The sequence below is a fragment of the Aythya ferina genome (genome assembly GCF_964211825.1).
Source record: "Aythya ferina genome assembly, chromosome: 2".
Classification (NCBI taxonomy): Eukaryota; Metazoa; Chordata; class Aves; order Anseriformes; family Anatidae; genus Aythya; species Aythya ferina.
This window is the reverse complement of record NC_140297.1, coordinates 21,949,444-21,975,260: the sequence shown is the minus strand read 5'-3', so window position 1 is coordinate 21,975,260 and position 25,817 is coordinate 21,949,444. Positions and strand designations below refer to the sequence as shown.

Here is a 25,817-nt window from a genome sequence, read left to right as displayed (position 1 = left end):
TGAATGTATATGAGTATGTAACAGAGTCTTGTTCTCAAACCCCCACCTTTCAGAAGCAATTTCCTGGTAAATTAGAATCTGTTCTCACTGGGACTTTCCGATTCATCCTTTTAGTGAAGAAGACAGCTGGAGCTTTCATACTACACTTGGCATTAGCTGAGCAATTTTCATATGACATTTCCAGTTGCTTGTTATTGCAGATAGCTAAAGATTCTCGAACATGCAGAAATATTACTGGTACATCAGTCCTGTGATTGCTCTTACTTTGAAATGCTTCATTCTGTATTTAGTGATCCAGTATCACAGGAAATAGGAACTTGTTTTTGGAAACACACCTTATAGAGTACAAAAGTGGGGAATGCAGAACGTATGAATAATTAAAGCATTCTTTAACTCACTCCTGCTATCCCTGGAGATAGCTTAGGAGCAGGGAGAGAATGGGCTGTAAATGAAATAAATTGTTGTTATGACTTCTGCCTGACTTTCAAGGGATTTGAGGTGACATTCATATCGTCCCTTGTAAAGAGAGAGTCAGGTATGTATTGCAATCCCCACAGAATAATTAATTCCCCAAAGATTTGCATGCCACTTTTGCATTTTCTCCCCTGAAAGAGTGACTAGATCTGTGCACTGATTGCAATGTCAGTAAAATCCAACCCCTGGATAAGGAGGCAACATGGAAGGCATGCATAAGGACATGGACACCCTTTCAAATGGACAGATCCTACAACAATCAGCCTCTGCAAATATATATGAATATAAATATTTATAATTAAATAATATTTACAAATATAAATATATTTATAAATAAATATATATGAACAAACACAGTTGCACAACCAGAATCTTGATAAACTTAATCCATTATGCTGTTGAGCATACAAACCTATTCGTAACTCTACATAGTCATACTGGCAGTCCTGGTGATGTTCCAAGTGGAAATCCTCAAAAGAGATATATATGGATGAATTGTGATGGGAGGGGTTTTCAATGGTCCATTCACAGTTCAGTTTGCTTGTGTAATTCTTGACACCATCATAACCAGGAGTAGAGAAATTCCCACCTGTATGTCCCATCAGAGTTCCACCACACACTGCAGAAACAATATAATTTATTTTAAAATAGTAACAATTCTTGTACAAATGGAACCTCTGTCCTTGTTCATTTTGATGTGCTCATATCAGCAAGGACATGTACTGATTAGATCAGAAATTGTTCTACCTTCTTCCTTTTTATAATTTACTGCTGTATACAAGAGAATTCTTGCCTAGCATCCTGGAAATTATTGGCAAGGCTTTAAAGACACATATAAAATGAAGAAATAAAGATTGTTCATAGTACCAAAATATTTCAACAGCACCATCAATGCAACAAATATTATTTAACTTTCTGAAAAAATCCCATCACAGCTCCAATTAGATACCCATTACCTAATTCTAAACTCGAAACAAGATTTTTCTGGAAAATACCCTCAAGTGTAGTACACTCATGCTACAGTAGGATGCATGTGGAGGGAACAAACCAAGTTTGAAAGACTCAAGACTGTAGTAGTAGGGCTCTGCCAACTATATCCTCCCTGGTGGATGAGCTTGCAAAAGTAGGTTAGCAGCAATCTTTCACAAGCTACAGTAAATTATTTATCCCCCTGAGTAATAAGGAAACACTTGAATTATTCAAGTTGTCTATGGCACTATGCCTGTTGGATCTCCTGATGGAATAAACCCACTTCTGTCCATCTCTTACTAAAGATTAAGTACAAAACAATAAATCAGTAGTAAAAGTAAGGACTGTGATCCATAACAGCGGTTGTTCTTTTCATTTGAAGTCCCTAACTCCAAGAGATTTCCCATTTTTTCAAGTCTTTTCACTTAATTAAAGATGTGACATACATGTGACATCCAGCAACATAACAGAGAGAAAAAGATATCAGAGATCTGTTAGCTGCCTAGGTCATTTTTTTGATATGCACCAATACTTTAGCTCTGAAATGAGTCATCAAAGATTAATCATTTAATTAATTTAATTCAAACATATATACTACCTGCATCTTCACTAGATGTGTATGAGACACTGAATCCTCTGGTTGCATGAGACATATCTGTCACCAAAATGACTTTCATAGTGTTTCCAGAGGATTTTACCTCAGTGCCTGGATTTACCTCACCACACAGCTTCACCAGCCGGGGAGAGTTCTGTCTGAGGCCATTGTAAACCTGTTGGGTTAAAATAACTCTTCTGAGAACAAAATACATTTTATGAACATCTACTGTATCATGTTAACACTGCTTCACCCTTTTAATACAAGGTTCATTAACATCTCTCACAGCAGGTTAGTTCCCAGATCTACTCAGATAAATTACCTTTCAGCTATACTATGTCCATTAATGCTCCATAAAGTGATTATGAAGAGCATTTTCTGCCTTCAGACACAATACTCACAGCCATATAATCTGATGAGCACCTCCAGTGTTCTTCAGTCTTCATATCATTAATGGTTAGGGTGACACGTCGTCCTTCTTCCACTGTGATCCTCCATTCACACACTCGATTATGTGGGTATAGGTTGGGATAGTTGGGGGAAGTAAATGTTCCAACAGGGGCAGTAAAATCCCCACCACATGCTGAAATACCCAAATGTTAGGACACTTCTCAGAGTAAGGCATTGCTTATAGAGTTCAAAGGAAAAAAAAAAAAGAAAAAAAAAAAGCAAACACCACCACCATCACCACCACCACCAACAACAAAAAAATTAATAATGAAAGAAAAAGAGATACTGAGAGCTTGATTTGATATGCCTGTCCTGTCCATATGTTTTTCTAATCAGCTGAGCTCCTGTCAGTCTTTACCATTCAGCCATAAAAGTTGAATGATAATAGACCATAGCAGATCCAATTATTAACACGCCTTTCTCTGAAGGGTTTATGCCAGACTTCAGAAGCCTGAGTGACCCACAGGCTTTGATGTCAAGCAATACAAGCCTCTCACTGTGGCAGGATTGAGACATTTCTGCCTTCAAGATGACTGGGCAGGGCCTTAAAGTGAGTAATAATGGAAGGATGGATTTTTCCACTGCTGGTTAACAGAGGTAGAGAAAAAGACATCAAGGACTTAAAGAAACACTTTTTCAGTACAGTTATTTTGTATTTTTTCCATCTTTGTTATAAGTATCAAATTTCACTCTGATGAAAGAAAGTTGAAGATCTTGGGTATATAGTGCATTTTCCTTCTGATATTAATGGTGTAAGCTTACCAATTTATTCTTTGTTTCTTCTTAAAATACAGAGATAGTTTAATGGAGTGCAGTGGGAGTCTGTTATTTTATTGCAGAAACAAAGATGAAGGATAAGAAAACTTTCAGCTGAGCTTTTAAATGAGCTGGAAAGAGTTAAAAAGGGACTGCAGAAGATTTTTCAAGATCACTACTGCAAATAATTTTTTTTAAAGTAGCTAGATTTTGCCAGGCCAAGCATTGCAAGGACACCCAAGAATATATATAAGAGAAGTGAGAAACAGGAATAGAACTTTATCCTTAGTCCTGGTGAAGTTGTTGTGTTTAGGACAAGAGGCAATGGACACCGTGAGGGTTGGAGAACACTAGAATAGGTTGTCCAAAGAGGTTTTGGAATGTCCATCCCTGAAGACACTCAAAACTCAACTATCCACAGTCCTAGGCAACGTGCTCTATCTGGCCCTGCGTGAGCAGGATGGTTGCACTCTCCAGGGGTCCCTTCCAACTTTAATGTCTCTGCAGTTTTTTTTGATTCTTTTTATCTTATCGTCATCACTGATGTTAAGCCTGGAAAGACCTTTTTCTTAGAAAGGCAAACTCTCTGGGTAAAACAATCTGGTATGCTAAACTGCATTATCCGAGTGTGCTTCTGCAAGTCTAGAGATGATTTGTGGTGACATATTTGTTATGGAAGAGAACTCTCCGTCAGAAATGGAGTTTTTACATGATCAGCTCCTTTTCCTCCCTCCTTTTCCAAACTCATTTGTTTTGAGAATAAAGAAATTATTCCTGTTAAAATGAGAAAACAACCCAAAGCATTAAGTCCAAACTATTTGTTTCAGGGAAATCTTAGAATACCACTAGCCTTAGAGGAACGAAATAACATAAAGGATCCCTGGAGTTACTGCTGTGGAGAAAAAGTGCAGAAGAGTGTGCTTTGCTGTTTGAAACTTACCATTCAAGGCAACATCCATTACAGAGATAGCTTGTCTCGCAAAGTTTTTGCTAAGCAGTGATCAGAGAGCTCTGTTCATACCTTACCTAGAGTTAAATTTGAAGAGCAAATATACACTGCTCCAACAATAAGTGATCTACAATGTATGCTGTACTAGTTCAGTTATGGTGTGTGGTGTGTTTCCTTCCCAAAATTAAACTGTAACATTACAAATCCAACCTTCAGCACTGGAATCAAAGCGCAGTCTGAATCCTCGGGCATTTACTGATCCATCAGTAACAAACTTGACATAAGCTAAACTGTCAGAGGTATCCATAGCGTCAGGGCGAGTATTACCGCAGTACCTGCCCAGCAAATTCCCTGCAAAAATCAAATAGAGAAAGACAAATTGATATCAAAGATATTATTTCTGTTTCCATTTACATTGAAGGATCAATACTGGTGTCTAAGGAACAGTTGGACATGATGCTTAGTGACACGGTTTAGTGGGTGTTATTGGTAGTAAGAGGATGGTTGGAACATATGATCTTGGAGCTCTTTTCCAACCTTAATGATTCTATGATTCTGATCACTTTCCAGTTAACCGGACAGGCTTGAGTAAACTAGCAAAATCAAACTATTGCTGGAAAATAAAAGGGTTTTGTTTGCCTTTTTTTCCACAAGCAAGGCAAAGGGGAGCAAACTCTGTACATTTGAAAGGGACACTTTGCACAATGGGGAATGCTTTCAGGAACCTTTGCTGAGGTTTCTTAGCATTATTAGGAAAGGGATGACAAACACAGGAACAATTCTCAGACCAGAAGCACTATATTCTCGGATCTCCACAAAGTCATTTGCGCACTCAGAGGAGTTTTGAATATCTAGGTCTTCCAGTGTGATGGTAAGATAGTGGCCCCTGGGCCCCTGCAGAAACCATTCACACAGCAGGTTGTCTTGATAATGAAGGTCAGGATACCCCACACTTTGAATGATGCCAGTTTGTCCCATCACTGTACCGCCACAGGGAGCTGCAAAAGCAAGAACATTGCTTGGTTGCTTGAATGACTTCAGAAAGACAATCTTGTTTGTAGAAGAACACTCGAGACTTAAAGCTAAGGCACAAGCAACTCATTCTATAACTGCAGTTATATATTGGGAATTGCTTTCTGACCAAAAATATTCCACATTTTCCTTTTAATTCATCCAGTCCTCAATTTATTTATTTACTTACTTATTTATTTTGTCATATACACCCTTCCATAGCAAGCATCCCTTCCTCTCTGTCCTGTCTCTCATTAATTTGAATAAACTCACAGATTTCAAGGCTTATATTTTATCTCTACTCATGTGAATATTTATCAGAAAAAAACACCCTTCAGAAAAAGACTAAAAGAATATCTAATGGTCAGTGTATACCACTCCTTGTGAGGCCTTCTCATAAGGAACCATTGCACAATTCAGGAAACAACTATTTAATATTTAATTTTCTCTCGGATGACTCATTTATCTGTGGTATCTGCAGATACAAACTCACAATACTACAGCTCCCAGCAAATATTCCCTGGTGGAATATATTGGATTTTACAGTATATTCTGTGTGTCTGGTAGATACAATCTTTTCATGACAATAACAATAGTGTATGCACTGTCTGCTTTGAGTGATTAGTGATTTTGTCATGCAGATGAAATGATAGTTTAAATCTTTTTATGGATACATAAATACATTATAAACTGCAGCTTAGTATACTAACAACATTTTCTTGCAAGTCACTTCAGTTTTCAGGTTCAGAAATATCATAGGACATTATATTGGCCTTAGGGCTTGAAATTAACCAAATCAGCAAACTCCTGCATAAAACGCAGTCTACTTTTTTGCCTTTGAGAAATTAACTGTCCTAGACTTTTCTATGCAAGTGACATTAACATAACCTTCAAAGACCAGCAGAGATTATTATTACCAAAAACTAAAATGTACCCTCTTTCTGAATCTGTTAAAATACTATTTTTTTATTTGATTTTAGATCTGTACTGGTGTTTTGTAGTTTTGTTTTTGCAGCTTGAGACCAAATAATTTAAAAATATTTCTTCTTCCAGCTTACACATAACAATTTTTACTACTTGTTCCTTTTCCACTTCATTTTTGTGCTGCCCCTGTTTGTCTAGCACCATTGTTATTATACATTGATTTAAATTTGTATACAGATGTTCCTGAGTTGTTCTTCTGCTAACTCTCTGCTAATTTTTGCATTCACCTTCAGGTTCCTGCTCATGAAAGTGATGCTAATTTTGCATATTAGAAGTTAAATCATGTTACCTGACTTCACTTGCCTTGCCCTTTTTACTATTGCCCCTTTGATAACTGTCTTTGACAAGAGATTACCCAGTCTTTGTTTCCATTTCTACAGATATGATCAGTTTCCTATTCCCATAATTTCCATCTCTGCTAGATATAGAACATGTTGCTTTTAACCTATATGATGATTCTGATACATTAGCACTAATGCTAATTGAAAGAGGCAAGTGGTGGTCAGTCCACCTCTTATACATGTTTGAAGCCTCATTTCAAAAAAATGGTATTTGAGACCAAAGTCTTTTCTAAAATGAGAAATGGATAAATGCAAGCATTACCGATTGAGTATTTAGCATTGAATCCCACATGTGTGACACTGTCATCAGATCTGAACCTCAGGTACATGACAGCTCCTGAGGATCTCTGTGAACCTGCGGTCAATCTTCCACAAAGCTTGGCAAGAACAGGAGCATTGGAATCAGCACCATCACGTAGCTCTAGGTAACTTGAAGTACAACTAGAAGAGGAGAGAATTTTCTGTTCAATGTATAGCAGTAGTTGTTTTAAATTAATTCCATAAGGGTACAAAGCCATGAAGCTGTAGTGAATTAGATCAGTCAGTTTCCATGCAGTGTCACGAGGACAGAATCAACGAGTTCATGATCAATGATAGCCTTCTAATATTTCAGTGAATAAAAGTGTTAGAAACATTGACAAAGATTCGTCCAAAGCCCAGTCTATGATCAGATCAGATCTGACAGAAACTTGTCCTTTGGAGGAGTATGAACAGCCCTAGCAAAGTAGTTGTGGCTATCGTTAACATGAGTTTTTTGGTAGAATTCAGATTCAGCAGCTATTCCCTATTAAGTCTGTTGATAACTGATGAATTGAGGAACAGATATAAGAAAGGAATAAAAATTCAAATACAAGGGCCTACTTAGGTGGACATAGAAAGGCTCAAAACATCTTAACCAACAGCTTTGCCTTCAGAATGTTGTACCAGCCTGCAGAGGACATTGATGGAAGTCAGAGAGGAAGGACACCCTTAGGATTCTCTCTCCAGTTCCATTTTTTTCTGAACATGGCTTCAATGAAATTACATCAGCTGAAAACTAGGTCTTGTTTTATGCTTTGTGGAGGGGAGTTGGGGTCAATGTGCAAAACATGCAGATCCATTGCAACTCAGCAGACAGGCAATGGAGGAGGGAGGCAAATATTTATCGTGGTAATCCATTGGACTTAAAACTAGTCGGTAGTCACAATGAAAATATGAATATGAAAGGACTAGAGTGCACAGATGTTTACAGAAAACACCTTTCAACAATGGATGCTTCCTCTCTGTCTGTTACATTTATCTCTACCATGTGCTGCAAAGTTCTGGGAATGTATACCAGTGACTTGATAGCTTCAGTGATCTATTCTAAAAATTTCATAATCCCTTTTGGCTGTAAATCTGGAAGTGTGCTCTGAGAGGAATTAGAGAAAGCAACAGGGAAAGAAAAATCAGAATGAAGTCTCTGGAGAAACACAGGCAAAATAATGTGGATATATACTTTTGTGAAGGTTCAATGTAAAACTGATCTTCAAATTGCAGCTCTACTGCATGTCCATTAGGGGCAGTTATGGTCCAGACACAGTCAACATGAGGGGGATAACTGTCCGGATAGTTGGGGGAGGTTGTATATCCACTGGGGTTGAAATCATTGATATAAATATTCCCTCCACAATCTGGGAAAGAAAAGATCGCCAATAAAAAACATGTTAAGGAAGTGGGTGAGGCATCAAAAATATGAGTCATCACAATATTCCAACACAGTTTCCTTCCAGTGTCATATAGCTACATCAAAACATATTTTTTTGTTTATTATTACTTACTGTGGGAAATCATTTACCTAGCCTTCCTCATTTCCACATGTTCTGGTCCCTGAATTAAACTGCTATCAGGTCTTCCTTGGATTGCTTCAAAGCCAAGCAGGAAATATGTTTTCTGCCTTATTCCTATCCCAATTCTTAAAGCTAGAAAGCCAACAGATCAGACTCATCAATGCTTCTGTGATTCTTTCCCTACTTCTGCTTTCCAGAAGTTGAAATGTTTGAAATGCCTGTTTGAGACAATAATGAATGCATGAGAGATGCCAGTCAGAGCAAACATGAAGATTAGTTCAGGTCCTTTATTCTATTTTGACAGCTTTCTGTCAGACAAAAAATAATAATAATAATAATAAAAAAAAAAATATATATATATAAATAAATTTATTCAATATATATATATAGTTTATTCAAAAAAAAATATATATATATATAAATGTTCTAGCAATGCTGGTAAACACAGGATTTTAGTCAAGCTTTCTAAACTGAAGTGGTAGAAACAGCATTATACAGCTTCACCTATTTCCTTTATGAATACCGGACAGAAATACTAACAATGATTCTTTGTGGCAGCAGGGGAAAGTAGGCAGAAAACAGGAAAACAGGCGCTTTAAAATGTAAGTAGATTGACAGGTTACCTTAGTTTTGTTTAGTTACACTGTTTAGCAGGAGGCCTGCTTTTGAATCCCAAGTGGTATGTGGCATGAATACAGTGAAATAACTGTAAACATCAAATCTCCAATTTACCCATGGCACCTAAGTCTTTTTGTTTTCATTTTTTGAAAAATGTTAGCTCAGGCAGGGAATGTTATTTTCTCAGCTGAGAGAAAAACTTGTGAGAAATGTTATCACCTTTCTAGACATACTAGCCTAAATCATTGCTGCCATTACTTAGTACTTGCACTGGGTAGTGTATGTCCAAAATAATGTTCTTGTTTCCAGGCTTCTTTTCCTTTCCTGCATGAATTATGAACAGCTCTCCTTTATTTCAGATGCTACTTTCCCACCAAAGCTTTCCCTGCCATAAGGTTTCCCTGTCTGTTGGGATTTATAACAAGAACCTCCTTTAAGAGGACAAATTGCAAGTCATTTCTATTGAGTTGCAGAACTCATGTTTATTTTCTAGACTTACCTAGGCTCTTAGCTTCATACTTCAGTTTGAATCCTTGACCTTCATTCCTGCTGTCAGAAATGAAGTGCACAAATAGCTGATTGTCTGTGGTGTACATGGTAGAAAGGGGGCTGCTTCCACAAAAGCGACCATTCCCTCTTCCAGACACCAAAGGTGGGGCAGCAGCATCTAACCCATTCTTCAGCTAGAAAAAGAAAAAATGCTAAGGTCATGCAAGCTTTGAGTAGACTCCATTTCAACGCTCCCAGCCATAGGGGAAAACAATAACCTAGCGATTAATTAATTAATGCACAGCAATATAAGACACAGAGATAAGTAATATCATTTGTGTTATTTCAGTTTGGTATTTCCACCTCCCAAGAGCCTGGGCTCCCTCACAGACACTAAAATCACTAAGATTCAGAAGCTTTAACACCTTTGAGGATTTAGGGCTACTAAGATGATTGAAGGACTGGAGCATCTGTCATACAAGGAGACGCTGAATGAGCTGGGCCTATTTAGCTTGGAGATGGGAAGACTGAGAGGGAATCTTATCAGCGTGCATAAAAATCTGAAGGGAGGGGGTCAAAACAATGGGGCGAAGCTTTTTTCAGTAGTGCCCAGTGACAGGACAAGAGGCAACTGGCACAAACTGAAGCACAGGAAGTTTCAGCTCAATATGAGAAAGTACCTCTTTACTGCAAGGAGTGACAGAGCACTGGGAACAGGTTGTCCAGAGAGGCTGCGCAGTCTCCTTCTCTGGAGATATTCAAAATCCACCTGGATGTAGTCCTGTGCAATATTCTCTAGGTGATCCTGCTTGGCAGGGGGGTTAGACTACATTCCTTCCAGCCTCAACCATTCTGTGATTTGGAGACCTAGCCAATAATCTCACCTCTACATAATCTCCATAGTTACAGGAAGCATCCTCACTCTTAACCTGGAAAGGGTGTTCAAAATGGACAGCAATGACAAATCCAGAGGTTACCAGTACATGCCAGGAACAATTCAGATTAGGAGAATAGTCTTGAGGGTAGTGGGGTGATGTGATCACACCCCTGTCTGCATGCAAATAGCCTCCACAACCTGGGAGAAAGGAGTTGAAGCAAAGAGGAAAATATTGGCATCAACTATTCATTCAGAAAAAAAAAAAACAAAAAAAACCCACCTCCCTCCTAATGGGAGGATGTAACAGAGAAAAGCACATGAAAAACTGAAGGCCATAGAGCAATGCACACAATGAATGATCTCCCAAATACAAGCTAGTAGATTGCAAGATGACACACACCAAACATCTTGATGCTTAAACTCAGTTCTCAGACGTAACAGAAAAGTAAGCATGGCCTCTGTGCCAAAGACCTCCCATGGCATGAGCAAATGCTTATGATGTTTGAGTTCATTGCTTCATGGACTAAACCACTGTCACCTACTGTCAAGATAGATTCCAGTAATAAAAAGTTCTCCTGGCTGCCCATTGTTATTGTAACACCTTCCTTGGTGCCTCAGCTCATTTAGGAATCTGCTACCAGCCCTAAGTGCATGTGGAAGGCATGCCTTTGCAAATTGCTGTTATTTCTGCAGGAATTTACACAGCTCTCAACATCTGTCTCTCTCCGTTCTGTGTCTATGCTTTGAGTCACTTACTTCCCTCTCCTAGCTGGGAATTATTTCTCTTTCACTCTACAGCTGAGCTGTTCTAACCTTTTGCAAGCCCTTTTTCTAACTTCTGAAAGGTAACTAATCTGTTTGAATCACACTTTACTGCATAACTTTGCTGGACAAATAGCAAATTTCACCTTTGCAAAATCAGAGATTTTTAATGCGTATCGGTGAGACCTGGATAATGAATCTACGTGGTTAATGGCATAGATTGTAGACAGATGTTAAAAATGTCATTACAAGTCTTTTTCTTTCCTTATCCAGTTTTTAGCAGTAAGGCAGACATTTATCTAGGGGAGAAGAGAAACAAATCTTACTTTTGTAATACGAGGCATTAAACCCAGCTCCAGTGATACTGCCATCTGACACGAAGTGGATGAACATTGTCTCTCCAGTTGATCTTACTGGCCCAGGAGGTTCTTGTCCACACAGAGTAGCAAGCACTGGAGAAAGACTAGTGTCTCCTGAGATCAAAAGAAGACATGTTAATATGAAAATCAAACCACTTCACTTTGCATTTTGTTCGCTGTGGTTCTCACACTTTCAGGCAGGTAATTTTCAAGATTTTTAAACCCTCACAGACTAAGAAATATTTTTATAGATGAACAAGTATTTTGCTAGACTTTACTAGCTTTGCTTTAACTAGCAGAGTGTCTCAACACAGAGGAAGAATACTGGTGTAGATGCTGTTCGTATTGCTGTCTGGATTACTTAAGCTCTATGGACAAGAGACTTCACAATGCAGGGACCCCCTGTGTCATGCTACAGGGGTAGGGCAAGATTGGTTTCTCACCATCTCGGATAATAAGTTTGTCATAGTCACATGAGCTGTGAGATTCTATGTCCAGAGACAGGACAATAAACTCCACAGTGGATCCAGGAGCTCTGATAAGCCACACACAGTCAGCAAAATTTCTGTAATTCATGGGCCAGCCCGGCGAGAAGAGGAATGAAGGTGTTTCTTCAGTTGTTACAATCCCTCCACATGCACCTAGAAGATGTACAAGAAGATAAGAATGAAAGCATCCTCTTATAAAATTGAACATTTCCCCTGTATAATTTGACAGTCCTGTCATTAAGTCCTGTCCTTAAGCAGAATGGGGGCACTATGTCTATGTAGTCACAGGAAGGCATTTCTTCAAGCATTGCTTTGATTTGGACTGGGACTAAACAGCCTGAAAATACAGACCTATAAGGACTGTATATATTCCTGTGCTACATGGTGTAGTAGTGATGTGGCCTATTTTACCATGAGGAATATCTACAAAATGTCCTAAGGTTCCTACCACAGTTTAACGCTGGTTGTAATTCAGAAAAGAAGGGTACATACACAACCAGTAATACATAAACAATTTAGACCCTCTACAAACTGAAATGCTTTTGTTTCAGCAGTAAATTTAAGGCAAGATGGACTCCTTGCTGGGATACATAGTAGTTCAGTGCTCTGCTAGAGCATAAGACCATTACATACTGCTGCTATGCTGCAGAGCCCCAGGGGTCAGTCCCTCTGTCCCTATGAATTTTCTTTTAGATTTAGAAAGAAGGCATTGCACTATGTCCCAGATAGTATTAACTTTCTCTTGTTGAACTTGCTCAAAGAAAACTGATGGTATAATAAACACATTCCCTCTCCTTCCAGGAACTATTTCTCAAAGAGATACATGATCATAACGAGCATATTCTATATATGAATACATGACGCAGTCTAGTGTAAGGTTTTAAAATCATAATGACCAGTGATTTAAGAATAGTCTTTCAAGAGGAATACTTTTTCATGTAAGCATATAAAATGTTTACCTAGGGCTAAACAGTTACGAGCTAGGGCTTCCTCTTGTGATGAGGATTTTGTTTTGTATTGTTTTTAAAGTAAAGCTCAGGATAGCACTGGCTATGTCACTTTTAACCACATAACCCACTGAAAACTCACCTCTAGCAATGGTGTGTGTAGCAGCAGAAGCATCTGCATACCACTCCAGAAGAAAGCCTTTTCCAGTCACAGATGAATCTGACTGGAACTGGATTGTCATTGAGCTGCCAGAGGATGCAAAAGAAGCAAGATCTGCACCACAGTACGTTGCAATAGGCCGAGAATAGATGGTGGGCCCATCGTAAACCTGCAATGAGAAAACAACAGTGAAAGCGTTATTCTTCACAGAGGCATATTTTCATTCTCCTCATAGTTAGCAAGTTTCCAAGGAGAAAATTACCCTCTTTAAATGAGCAAGAAGGATTTGGATGATCTTTCAGCAAATCCCAATTAGAGGGAAACCCCTCTTATAAAAAGAGAACAAAATCTCCCCTTCCATTATACAGTGTTATTTATGAAGCTTTCATGGAAGAAGGAACTGGACAGAACCCATCAATCTCAGCTCATTCCCAACAGGGTTGTTCTTTGGGTCCAATGACTGGCATCCCATTTCAAAAAAAGTCCACTGGCACAATCTTGTTCCTTGCTGAGGGAAAAGTGATATGATCTACAGATAAAAAGGTATTGTTTTCTTTCTTTTTTTTTTTTTTTTTTTCCCTCATGAGGAATACTTATATTTTAAATTCTTTTAAAAGTATGTAATAATGTATTTCTATTTTATGTATTAATAAGCCAAGTTCTTGGTAGTTAAAAGATGTTTCTCTTTTGCTACCTTTCAGATCTATTTTTGTCCTTCTCCTCTTCCCCCCAGTAAAAAAAAAAAAAAAAAAAAGGCCAAGTAGAGTAAGCTGGGAAATATAAATAAATATTATCATAACATTGAAAATCTGATCCTCGAGTCATCCACTGGATGTCTAGCTGATGTAAGAAACTACTTTCGCTTTTAGATGGACAGACAGAAAGCCAGGCTGAATTAAAAGAATGAAGATACCATTAAAATCTGACACGAGATGAAGGAAAAAGCTACATTCCTTTATGAACTAATATTAAATTTTGATATCAATGGATTAACAATGAAATGAGTGTTAAATATGTTAAACTAGTATTAACTAGTTTAACATATAAACTAGTATTAACTAGTTTAACTAGTAAAACTAGTATTAACTTTCTTGTTCCAAAGGATAATTATTGTCAACTGGTTTAAAAAACAAGCAAACAACAACAAAAACACAAAACAACAAACCTTGTTTAAGTAGCTGTGCTTAAGTTTAGAAAGAAGTTTTTACCTCTACTGCTCCATTATGCCTAGCATCATGCTTACAGTGTTTTTCAGCCTCAAAAAGCTTGTCTATATTATAGAAAAACAATAAACAAGAAGAAAGAGGTAACTACCTACTGCCAACAGCAAATTATTGATCCAGTGATCAAAAGAGGTGCAAGAAAAGGATCGTTCCTTGCAGGCTTTTAAAATAACCTTATTTTATAGGTATTGAGATGTCCATTATGGAATTATTTTTAATAAATTTCAAACTTACAGCTTGGAAATAACTGTTAGGGAGCCACAGAGTATGTATCCCTTCCTATACCTAATAATTATTGAAAAGAGGGCATGGCAAAAAAAAAAAAAAAAGAGTCCCAACCAGATCCTTGGAAATTCATCTTGTAGGTGTCTTTGTTCGTTGCTTTTATCAAAGCTAAATGGAATTAAATAATTTCTTACAATAAAATCACCTTTAGCTTGTCGTAACGACATCTGTGATGATTTTCAATATCCATCTCCAGGATACGGCCATGGATAACTTGTGAAGCATTGGTACTTATCCGCCACTGGTAATCAGAATTGTGAGGGTAGCTTCTTGGCCACTGTGGTGAAGCTATTTGTCCTCTGTTTCCCACAATGTCATTTCCGTACACTGAAAAACAAGCAAGAGATAACTAATCTCTTCTTCACATAGATTAAAAGAAGCACTGGGGCCTATTCTGGAAGAAAGCTTTCATTTCAGCCCTTCTTATTTAATTTACTTAGGGCTAGACACTGCTGTGAGGCATAGATTTCTGTCTCAGTCCTAGAGCACACACCTAATTATTTTCTTGCTGTGAGGGATGCAGTGTGCCCTTATCTGAAGGAAATTATCCATTTGAGCCATACGGCTCTACATCTAGGAAAGATGGGAACATGGCATAGCTAAATTCCCTCCTCACCCTGCCTACCTCATGTTCGTTTCTTCCCAAGAAGCATTAAATAAGAAAATGCTGGGATTTTTTTAATGCCTTTGATTTCTGGTGAAAAACAGGTTTGATTCTACTGAGCTCTGACATAATGATAATTCCTTTTGAAAATGAGTAGTAAAAGTCATAAAGTCATAAAGGAAGATGGTTAGAAGTGTAGCTGGCTTAGTCAGGATTGCTGTGGATGTCTGGCTTCAGCAGCCTGTTCATGCAGTAAGTTGTACTGATGTTTGCAATGGTTCCTTGTAGCTTTGAATCTATGAACTGGCATAATTTCCTTTTCTTCCAATTCTGCTCTTTGTTTAATGTTATCTAGATACAAACCAGAAGATGGACACTGTTGTACTCAAAAAGCAAAACTAAAGGCTGGAAAAGAAATACTTGTTTCTTAATTTGTTAATTGCTTAATAAAAGGCAACATAAACATTGACTATGATTGCTTTCTTTCATGTAGCACAGGTATATGGTCAGATATTTTAAACTCCAACATGCTACTTGTTAACTCAGGCTGATGTTAATTTTGTAGCATATAGCTCTTATTCCTATCTTCACAGTACTTCACAGTACTGCTGAAGGGAGAATCTGAAAACCAGGTGATAAACTATTAGAAAACAGTCACTGAAATAGAGAATATTTTATTTTCTCAATCCATGTATTTTTTTGTTGTTGTTTCTGAAAAGGTTTTATGATCAATTCAAAGAAATATTGTTATAATAATTTTAAGAGATAGAATTTCATGTCTAATTCATCTGATTATGTAATGCTTGACACATTTGCATACACACAAGTTTAGTAGGTATTTTATAACATATTTTTAAGCAAATTCACAGCCTTGCTGACATCAATGAACATTTTCTAATAGTCTTTCCTGGGCCAAACATTCACTATTTTGAATCATTTGGAAGTGTTACAAAAGAACAATAGTTTTCAATTAAATAGAATTTACTTACAGTGAGAGAATGTGGCCCTGAAGCCAACATTAGTGCCTGAACTGTCTGAGACAAATTTAACCCACAGGATATGTCCAACAGTAGACGTATAATTCAAAGGTAAGGAGTTTCCACAGAATCGTCCTGCCAGCCTGCCTGTAGCATTCTGTTCGCGAATTTCCAGGTAATCTTTGGTGCAGCCATCACTAGATTCCACCTGAAATGTTCTGTTTCAATAGCAGTGGAAGAGCATTAGCAGACATATAACTGAAACATATTTCAGAGTTTCCCCTGCCAGGCTACAAATCTTCCTGCAGCTAATATCCTGACATAACAGCTAAGAGAACAGCAACCCTCCAGAAACCAGAAGTTCCTGCTCTTTACCTTGTGTTGCTGATACAGGGCTTGCTCCTTTCTGGCCCCTTGTTTTATGACAGAGCTTCAGTTTGTAAAGTTAACATTTGTAAAGAATTCCCAAACTTTTTAAACTCAAAATTAAGAGTTCTCAAGTTTTTAATATTTGCTGGTTCTCCAACACAGGGGCTTTCTGAAACATGGAAAGCCCCTGAAATATTAAACTGATTTTTAATATAAGCCCAGGTCAGACGTTAACACCTATTGGATGCAAAAAATACTTTTAGCCTTAAAATCAGTTTGCAGCCACTACATCTGAATATTATTTCAGTACACCCTCTGGTGAGAAAAAAAATTTCCAGAGTCCTAGATTCATTTGTAGTTAACACCTCAAAAACCCAAAGTCCCTTATCATTGTCTCCAGTATTATGAAATATTATTGCTTCTATGCCATCTCTGCATTTCACATGGCTGGTTCTGAAAATAAATAAATACTCTTAACTCTTCTAAAACAATTTTTACCTTAGAACAGGAATGGGACTTAGACATCAAATTCTAAATTGTTGATTACTGTACTGAGCAGAATGCTAAATACATTCTAAAAGTCATTATCTATTATTCCAAGTGAAGTGCTTTGATTCAATCCAATATACTTTCCAGAAGCTGGCTGTGAATATCCAGCAAAGATTCCAGAGAGGCCTCTTATAACAAATGCTCCAAAATATTTCTGCTTTCTGATTTTCTGGTAACAACTCCTCCCCTCCAGTCCTGAACACAGCCATATGTGTTCAGGGTACAGATGCTGTGAAATGGTTCCAACCACTCATCTGGATATACTTCAGACTAATTTAAAGCTAAACCTCAAATTGCAAGACAGGCATTTCTGTTCAGGCTGAGCTGAAGAAAATGAATACCTTACGCAAAAGAAACTTTATAAAAACCTAATATTAAATTAAATTAAATAAATACTGCTTTTTCACACAATGACTCCATGCTTTCCAGTATTTTCAGCTTGCTTTTCAGCTATGTGTAACTTAAAAAAAAAAAAAAAAAAAGCGTCTACATCTACTAAGTATCACTTTATCTATCTAAATATATGCTCTGCTGATAGTTTCTGCTTCACACTAGATTTCTGTTTTGGTTCTGAAAAGCTGTTATTCATTATTTTGTAGCTTATATTTTAGAAAATGTTTCCAGGCTGTAGTGCTTTTTCTCTGCTTCACTGAGTAAAGGAGGAATATAATGTCCTTTTCATTGCATTAATGAATCTGCATGTGTCTAACAAATTGTACCTTATGCGGTCAACATGTTATTGGGTAAGTTTTCCTTTTGTCCTGATTAACTGTAAATGCAAATTTCAGACTTTTCTATTTCTGCTGATCCCTGATAAGGTTTACTAAGGGTCAGTGCTCTGTTTCTTGGCATCAGTCACCCTTTGATTCTGGGAAACAGAGAAGCTCAGAAACCCATTTAATGGGCAAAGGACAATCTAACTACTCTGGTAAAGGACTCCATATTGTTCTGTGGATCACGCATAACTTTCCTGTCTGAGGTCTTCAAAGGAAAGTTACTTTGCTGAAGGTAAATGTTCCTTAGGATACTATCCTGGTCCCTGTTGTACCTCCATTGCTATAATTGTCCTTATGGTTGGAAAAACTTTGAAAACTTTAATATCAATTCTAACCCTACAATCTGTGGAGTACTTGGGCTCTTTATATGACTCAGCTATATAATAAATAGTATGATGAATCTTGTAGTAAGGAAATAGTAGGAGTTTCCTTTGTAAAGAAAAGGTACAATAACACTAAATTTCCTCTTCTTGTTTATATGTGAGTGAAAACTAGCTTCTCCAGCATCCCATGTTGTTCAAACAATAAATCACCTATTTATATCACACCGTATATGCCTTAATATAATAAACAATGACTAAGACGGGAGAACACCAGCTGACACCAACCACTCCTGTGTTCTCTTTCCAAGCGACTGTAAAAGCATGTTTCAGCTTTATCATCTGGTAATTACATTTCCTAATAAACACAGAGCATCCTTCCTTCAGCTCTGTTAAAGTGTTGAATAATAACCCCTGGCAATGCATTTACATGAAGGACAGCTGTAGCCGGTTGCCAGGAGAGCTGAGAATTGTCCAGACACACTCGGTGTTGAGCGGATATGACTCGGGATAGCCAGGGCTGTTGAAAGCTCCTCTGTCCATGTGGAAAGTACCTCCACAGGCTGCAACAAGAAGGAGAGAGCAGAGGCTTGAGAAAGAGGACATCAAAAAAAATACCTTGATAGAGCATTTTCTAATCAAGAAAGCATTTCGCCTTGTCTCGTTGTTCTTTAGCTTGTTGACACCCATACTGAGACCTTACCCAAAAAAAGGGAAGGCAACAGAAGATTTTAAAAGAGGTAATGTCAGAGAGCCAAAAAGATACAAGACCTGGTCTTTTTCTTAAAAATAAGAGGCATAAGGCAGCAACACCTGCCATATGGACTTACATGATGATGACGCAACATAGGTGGCATGGAAGCCCTTGGCAGTGACGTTGTTGTTGGAGATGAAGTTGACTACCAAGGCATTACCAAAAGAAGTGATAGGATGTGGCATGGTTGTGCCACAGTAACGGCCTAAAAGAGAACAAACCAGAGAGGAAAAAAAGCAGTGTTTGCATGTAATTACTGTTGATAATGTAACATTTGGGGTTAATGCCTGACAGCAGCCAAAAGTAAAATTTTTTGCTTACAATTGTAGTTGTCAGTTAAATCTACATAAAAATTAAATACCTGTTTTATTAGCAGAGAACTCAACTCTGGTAGACTGTTTTTTTTAAACTGAGGAAGAATTTAAACCTGGACCTCCTGCACCTCAGGCACCCTAGCTAAGTCACTGGCTATCCTGCCATTGAGTTCTTTTGCATTCACTCAATCCAGAAATTACAGCCTAATTAAATTTATAAAAATAACCCAACAAATATGTCTGCCAGTAGTTCCCATTTCATTCAGTTTGTTTCTGATGAAAACAACAATTGAGAAATAACACACCAGTTCTCCTTCAATGGACTGTAACATGGAGATAAAGAATATGAGTCATGATTTAGCAGAAAGACATCTGAAAGGAAAAAGAAAGGTAGCAGATAGTGTTCTGGTCCTTCTTGCCAGGTGAAGGCTAAAGGTAGGTGACAAAAAAAAAAAAAAAAAAAAAAAAAAAAAAGAATTCTGCTCACTGTTACAAGCCATTTATTTCTTATTCCAATGCAGAACAACCCTTTCATTAAAGAAATTTCTCCAAATATTCAACATAAACTTCTCCTGGTGCAATTTGAGGCCATTTCCTCTTGTTCTATCGCTTGTTGCTCTGGTGAAGAGACCAGGCCCCATCGTGCTACAACCTCCTTTGAGGCAGTTGCAGAGTGGCAATCCTCCCTAACATACTGGGCTACCCCCTGCCTCTCCTTCCTAGCCTATCCCTTCTGAAGAGTTTGTAGAGCCCTTGAGTTGGGCTAGCCATCCGTTATGTTCTTGTACTGTTAACCTGGAATTCAATTTAAACTGAGTTGCTTGGTTCCCCGTATTGTTCTGCTGAAGAGGAAGGAAAAGGCAGCAGGAGTCAATGCTACACTGCAAGTGAGCAGAGGGGTACAGTCAGAGCCTGAGAGTACCATGCTGTTCTCAACAAAGACTTATCCCTTCACCCATAGTCTCCTCTGACTACATTGGCCACTGGAAAAAAAAAATATATCTTTGAGGCAGGAAGACACTCACAAAAACCTGCTTATTTTGGGTGCAATCCTATATATGAAATAAACAAGACAATGTTACAGTACCTCGAAGAGGAGCCTCATAGTTATTCCCATCCAAAATCTCCACAAAATCCTTTGTACAGTTTTGTGTATCACTTTCAATAGCAAAATCAGTGAAGGAGAGCGTGACGTGGTTGACTGGCAACAGAAAGAGAAAAACTTTAAAAGGCGTTTGGCATTTCATGGAGAAATAACTACGTGTAAACAAATGTACTGTTTTTTCTGAAGTCAGTCAGTCCCCATAAAGCATAACATTTTAACTAGTTTCATACTTGACATGTGGAGTGAATTTCATGGAAGTGCATTAATCCTTACTGCAAAGGTTCTAGAAAATCACTTCAAATTTCAGTACTTTCTAATACAATTAATATTAGAAGCATGTGATTATACATATAGACATGAACATAAATTTGCAAACATCTGAACAGCTTCATTATAAATTGAAAATGTCTGCAAATACAGCATGGAAATTTTTCACACATTCAGAAACAAAACTTATTCCTACACGTCTGTGACCTTCTGTCCCTTTGTGATCTATACAATAGATTTGCACAAAATGTGAACTGATGCTGCCCTGCTCCAGGCTTAGAAAGAGACGGACTTTCATCGTTTTGTAACATTCCACATACATCAATTGGACTGGTTAAAGGATCATTAACTACCCTCAGCTACATTTGTCTGGAATTGGATTTTCCACACCCTCAGACTGCAGGCTACATCCTGAAAAAGAGGATTTCTGACCCAGGGTATTTTTGACTCTCACATTGCTTTTGATTGTCCAACAGGAATGAAGGTGAAGTCACAACAGGAAGAATAGGGGCTTTTCTCAATGCCAGTTTGTGACAATAATTAGTCCTGGCCTCAGAGCACCTGTGCAGTGCAAGCAGGTCAGAAAGAGGGGCTCATGGTTTAGGTGATACCTAAGCTTTCTCCCACATTGAGCAAGTCTGAATTTGACACAAATATTTTGCTTCTCACTGGGCTACAATTAATTAGCTAGAATAAGCTGAGATGACAGACATGGACCCAGGCGCTGCATTCAGCAGGGTGCCACGGACTGGCATTCAACCGCATAATCCACGTGTTGGGCACTCTTTGTGTCCTGGTCCAGTCAATCAATTACAGCTATCAATTCAGGTCCTCGGGACACAAAATAAAAAGTAAAAACACAGCGGGGGGCAAGAGCAGGAGATTTGGCATTTTCAGTAAAAGCAGAGCAAGAGCTCTCTGCCCTCGTTTGCCATTGGCTAAATCTATTTTGTGTCTACCCTGTAACACTGCAACTGGCATAACAATGCCACGTGTACCTGGAACGTGTGGGATGTACTGGTCCCACCGACCCATGGGTGAGATCACTACATAGATAGGCTACTTTTTATGAAGGATTTTCTGATCTTTCGTGCTGATGTAAATCAGGAGTCAACAATTATGTACGAGTTTTCAACTTGTATCCAGGAAAAGATTGCCTTTAAAAATAAATGTTATATAGGCGGGGAACAGTTTTGCTGGTGTTCTTTTCGTGTATTAGTATAAGAAACTATGCTTTAAAAAAGTATTGCTTATCTCCTGATTTTTGGTTTAGTGTTTTCTTTGGCAGACTGACCTTCATTTTACAACTAAATAAAATAAACTTATTAAAATCATAGAAAGTTCCAATCAGATTTATAACAATGGCTAGATACCATATGAACAACTCAGGTTCAGTAGTTGCTATTAAAATAAACATTCACTTTTAAATCACGTTACCAGGATACTATGACCCAACTGTACATATTTTTAAGGAAACTTATACAATGTAAAGGAAATAGTAAGCATTAAAGGTAATACTAGTATCTGATGGAAAATGCATGGTGCTTTACTATCAGTCATAAATTTGACGGGCACAACTGAAGGTATATGTATACACATGAAACCAGTTTATTTGTATTCTTTTTGATTTGCATTTTAAATTGAAAATCCTCCATACCTTTGTTCATTATTTATTTTATTTATTTTTTTAATTTGTTTGTTAACAGCATAGATTTGATGTAACACAACACTAGTATGAAAAATCCAGACCAAAATAATCTCAGCTAAACACAAGTGCTTTAATTATATATAAGCCCTATATTTTCTCATGGATGAATCTAACTTCACTTAATGTTCACCATTTATAATCTCAACACCTGAGTCACAGTAAATCACTTATGATGATAAAGTTGTCAACTGTTTACCTCACAATACCCTAAACCTTTTACAGCAAAATCTGATTTAGGACATATTATGAGAGCTACTCTCTCTCCAACTATCAGGATGCAGAACTTCCTAGAGAAATAAAGGAGGAATTTTCTATTGTTACTATAGAAAAGAAGATGAGGATATTAGTCATCCAAGCTAACTATAAAAGATGTTTTTACTTACATGGTTCCTGAGCCTGAATAATCCAGCTGCAGTTCTGATTGTTTGGGTATTTGGCAGGATACAGAGGAGAGGAAATTGCTGCCCCAACTGCATCTGACTCTATGAAACTTCCACATGCTTTAGAATAAAACACATACACATATATACACATAGATAATTATTTGTATATATAAAACACATATCTTAGGTTGCATGGCAAAGATACGTAAAATATAACATCCTATAGCAATTTGAAATGAGGATAAAATTCAAGACAGCAAGTTGTAGAAAAAACAAATAGCCAAGAAATACCTCATAGCCAAGAAGAGCAACCTTGGGGCCAAAATAACTTTTTTTCAGGGTAGCCCAATCGTATACCTGTTTATCTGATTATTTCCCTGTGTTGGAAACTAGACAGGAAAAAAATAGTAAGAACTCTCCAGAGATTTCCAGTGTCCAAGGAAAGCATCCCGTTCTGTTGGCATTATCCTTTTGTGAGGTGCATCAACAAACCAGCATTTGTGTGAAATGTTGCACATATGTAAGAGCTTGATTGACTGTGTAACTTTGGCTAAGTGCTGAATGCTGCCATGTCTGATTTCTGAGCATACTGACTCATCATAAAAACCCCAGTTCCGAGTTTAACACACAGCTGCTTTATACAGCAGAGTGGAGAATTAGGTGCTAAAGTAGTAACATATAGTGAAACAAAATCATAAGAAACAATCAGAGAAATGGATTTTCTCTGCAAAAACTAAATGATTATATCTGGAGGAAAATACACTTTCAAAGTTATTATGAAAAAAATATAATCAATCATCAAATAGTATGTAATGTTATGAAAGATTCTGTCACATTAGAGTCTTTTTTGTATTAAAAAAGAAACCATGGAAAATATCATTTAGTCCTCCACAAATTGGATACATGATGTTTGGCAGGTTTTGCAGGCCTGAATCCATGGACTTCATCAATAGCACCACACAAAATCGCTTTATACCTTTTCAGATTCACATGCATGGATAGACATATAAAATCTGACTTTGCCAGTAGGACTGGGGAAACTGCCAGTTGCATGTTTTTCTCAAGAAAAACATTATGGGTAGATGGCCCTCAAGGGAAGAGGAATAAGAAGCAGCTGACATATCCTGGATGGCTTTCTATTAAAAGCAAATTTTTTCCCAATCAAAGAATCTAAGATGATCCTTAGATTTTAAATTCTTTAGTTTATAATTTTAAAAAATCAGTGCTGTTAAAGATACACGCTGGTATGATGTATGTACAGAAGCAACTCTTCTGGTGTCAGCTATGCTGAAAGACTGTCTCTAATGCAAACTAATTGGTGATTGGTTAAATACATGCTTATGTAAATTAAGAAATTACCTTCAGTAAAACGAGCACTGAAGCCCCTGTGCTGGATGGTTGAATCAGAGCGCAGCCGGACATACATCAGATTCTTGGAGGACGTGATAGGAGTAGGATGCTGTGTCCCGCAGAGTTTTCTAAGAAGAGGTGCTTCATTGCTAGGACCATCAAACACCTATCACAAAAAGGTTAAATAAAATACTGAGTTTCAATAGGCATTTTGAGAATACGTTTATTTTATACTCTATCTTATATTTCATATGCTTTGATTCTGATATAGCCCTGGTATGAGCAGTGCAATCAACCTGTGCATAGCACCTTAATTATGTGGGTATTTCCAGAAAATCCAGGTATTTCAGGCTGAAGCTACTGTAACCTTTATAAAGCAAATGCATCAAGCAACAATTTTCCTCTGCATGTACATGGTATGCAGGCAGCCCTACTTTAACAGTCCAGATAATCCCATACATTTATTTTCATCTGTTAATGGCTAAAATGAATTCCTGTGTAGTTTTTATTCAGTTAAATCCTAAATCTTACCACCATAGAGACCTCCAAAATGGCTCTGACATGCAGCTAGTGCAATAGTAGGAGCTATGACTGCGTGTAAAAAGAGCAGACACTGGTGTTATGGTTTCTAGATACTCGTACCCAGCATGAAGTGTAAGAGTCCATATATCTATGCTTTATAATGGCCTTAGTGTGCTGAATTACACACATGTACGCGAAGTGCTACTTAGGTAGAGGGTAAAGAACAGTTAAAAAAAGTAAGGAAGGCAGCAAAGGTGGTTTTATAAAACTTCACTTTTAATTTTACCACAAACGCCTTCCTTCTCTTTTTTCCCTTACAGCTGATATTTTTGTTTCCTTCCTCTTTGTTTCAAAATCAGGAAGAGAAGAATAGTGAAGTTAAAAGCAATGAGTTTTATCTGAAGTGACATCAAAATTACAAAAACAAAGACAAAACACACACACACAAAATAACCACCAACCAACCACCATCAACAAGAGGGAAAAATGGCTCAGAGTGCCCCACTAATCTTCTGCAGCACTCCAGCAGACATGATTCATTGTGTTTGGAGCCATGGGCCACCCTCAGTGATGAGCACTGGAGGCATCAGCACAGTTGCACGCCCCACAGAGGAAAAGCTTTTGGCCACTGGGCAGCAGCAAGAGTTGACTTAAATTCCTGTTTCAGCATTAATGTCCTACATGATTGCAAGCACGCCATTTAGTATAACCCGTGACTCAGCTTCCTATAGCAAAATAGAAAAAAAGAATGATAGTGAGACTACTGAAAGATAGTTGCTAGGATGTTAAAAGCTATATGAAACCCCACTTAGAGCAAAATAATGGCACTGGGTTAGAAGAAAATCTACTTTTTATCAATATTTTCTTCCTTTGCTTTCAAATGCCTCATATCCCAGCAAACCTCTGCAACATAGCATGGATGAATTAAAAAAAAATAAAAATCAGCTAGACTGTATAACACAATGCAATGTTTCTGCTTCCAGTATTCAAAAGACCCTGAGCACATTAGATAAAAAAAAAAAAAAAAAAGTACAAAAACATTAGCTGGGAAAAAGGCGGCCTGTCCCAAATAAACCTCAGAGCTGAGCAACAAAGGACAAAACTCCTGTTTAATCCACTGGCATACCCTACTTAGCCAATGCAGTATTCATGAATTAAACATTTGCCCTCAGGCATATAACACTAGCAAGCTGTGTGGGACCTTGTGACGGAGTATTAAGTGTACTGCAATGCCTATACAAATGATTACCTTGTAAAGAGAACCATGATATCCA

General features: G+C 37.6%; 1 protein-coding gene across 1 annotated transcript in view; it reads right to left on the bottom strand.

The window, feature by feature from the left end:
• CUBN (cubilin) overlaps nucleotides 1–25,817 on the bottom strand; it is a gene marked incomplete at its 5' end in the record, with an annotated part of 138,717 nt that overhangs the window by 37,846 nt on the left and 75,054 nt on the right. Inside the window, 19 exons of the mRNA XM_084510519.1 lie at nucleotides 887–1,093; nucleotides 2,042–2,213; nucleotides 2,440–2,621; nucleotides 4,404–4,544; nucleotides 4,982–5,191; nucleotides 6,792–6,970; nucleotides 8,007–8,181; nucleotides 9,455–9,638; nucleotides 10,329–10,519; nucleotides 11,410–11,556; nucleotides 11,886–12,083; nucleotides 13,020–13,206; nucleotides 14,691–14,872; nucleotides 16,139–16,344; nucleotides 18,571–18,703; nucleotides 18,971–19,099; nucleotides 20,296–20,409; nucleotides 22,672–22,788; nucleotides 24,031–24,187. Of these exons, the coding sequence (XP_084366645.1) occupies nucleotides 887–1,093; nucleotides 2,042–2,213; nucleotides 2,440–2,621; nucleotides 4,404–4,544; nucleotides 4,982–5,191; nucleotides 6,792–6,970; nucleotides 8,007–8,181; nucleotides 9,455–9,638; nucleotides 10,329–10,519; nucleotides 11,410–11,556; nucleotides 11,886–12,083; nucleotides 13,020–13,206; nucleotides 14,691–14,872; nucleotides 16,139–16,344; nucleotides 18,571–18,703; nucleotides 18,971–19,099; nucleotides 20,296–20,409; nucleotides 22,672–22,788; nucleotides 24,031–24,187 (3,211 nt within the window). The remainder of the gene's footprint in view (nucleotides 1–886; nucleotides 1,094–2,041; nucleotides 2,214–2,439; nucleotides 2,622–4,403; nucleotides 4,545–4,981; nucleotides 5,192–6,791; nucleotides 6,971–8,006; nucleotides 8,182–9,454; nucleotides 9,639–10,328; nucleotides 10,520–11,409; nucleotides 11,557–11,885; nucleotides 12,084–13,019; nucleotides 13,207–14,690; nucleotides 14,873–16,138; nucleotides 16,345–18,570; nucleotides 18,704–18,970; nucleotides 19,100–20,295; nucleotides 20,410–22,671; nucleotides 22,789–24,030; nucleotides 24,188–25,817) is intronic.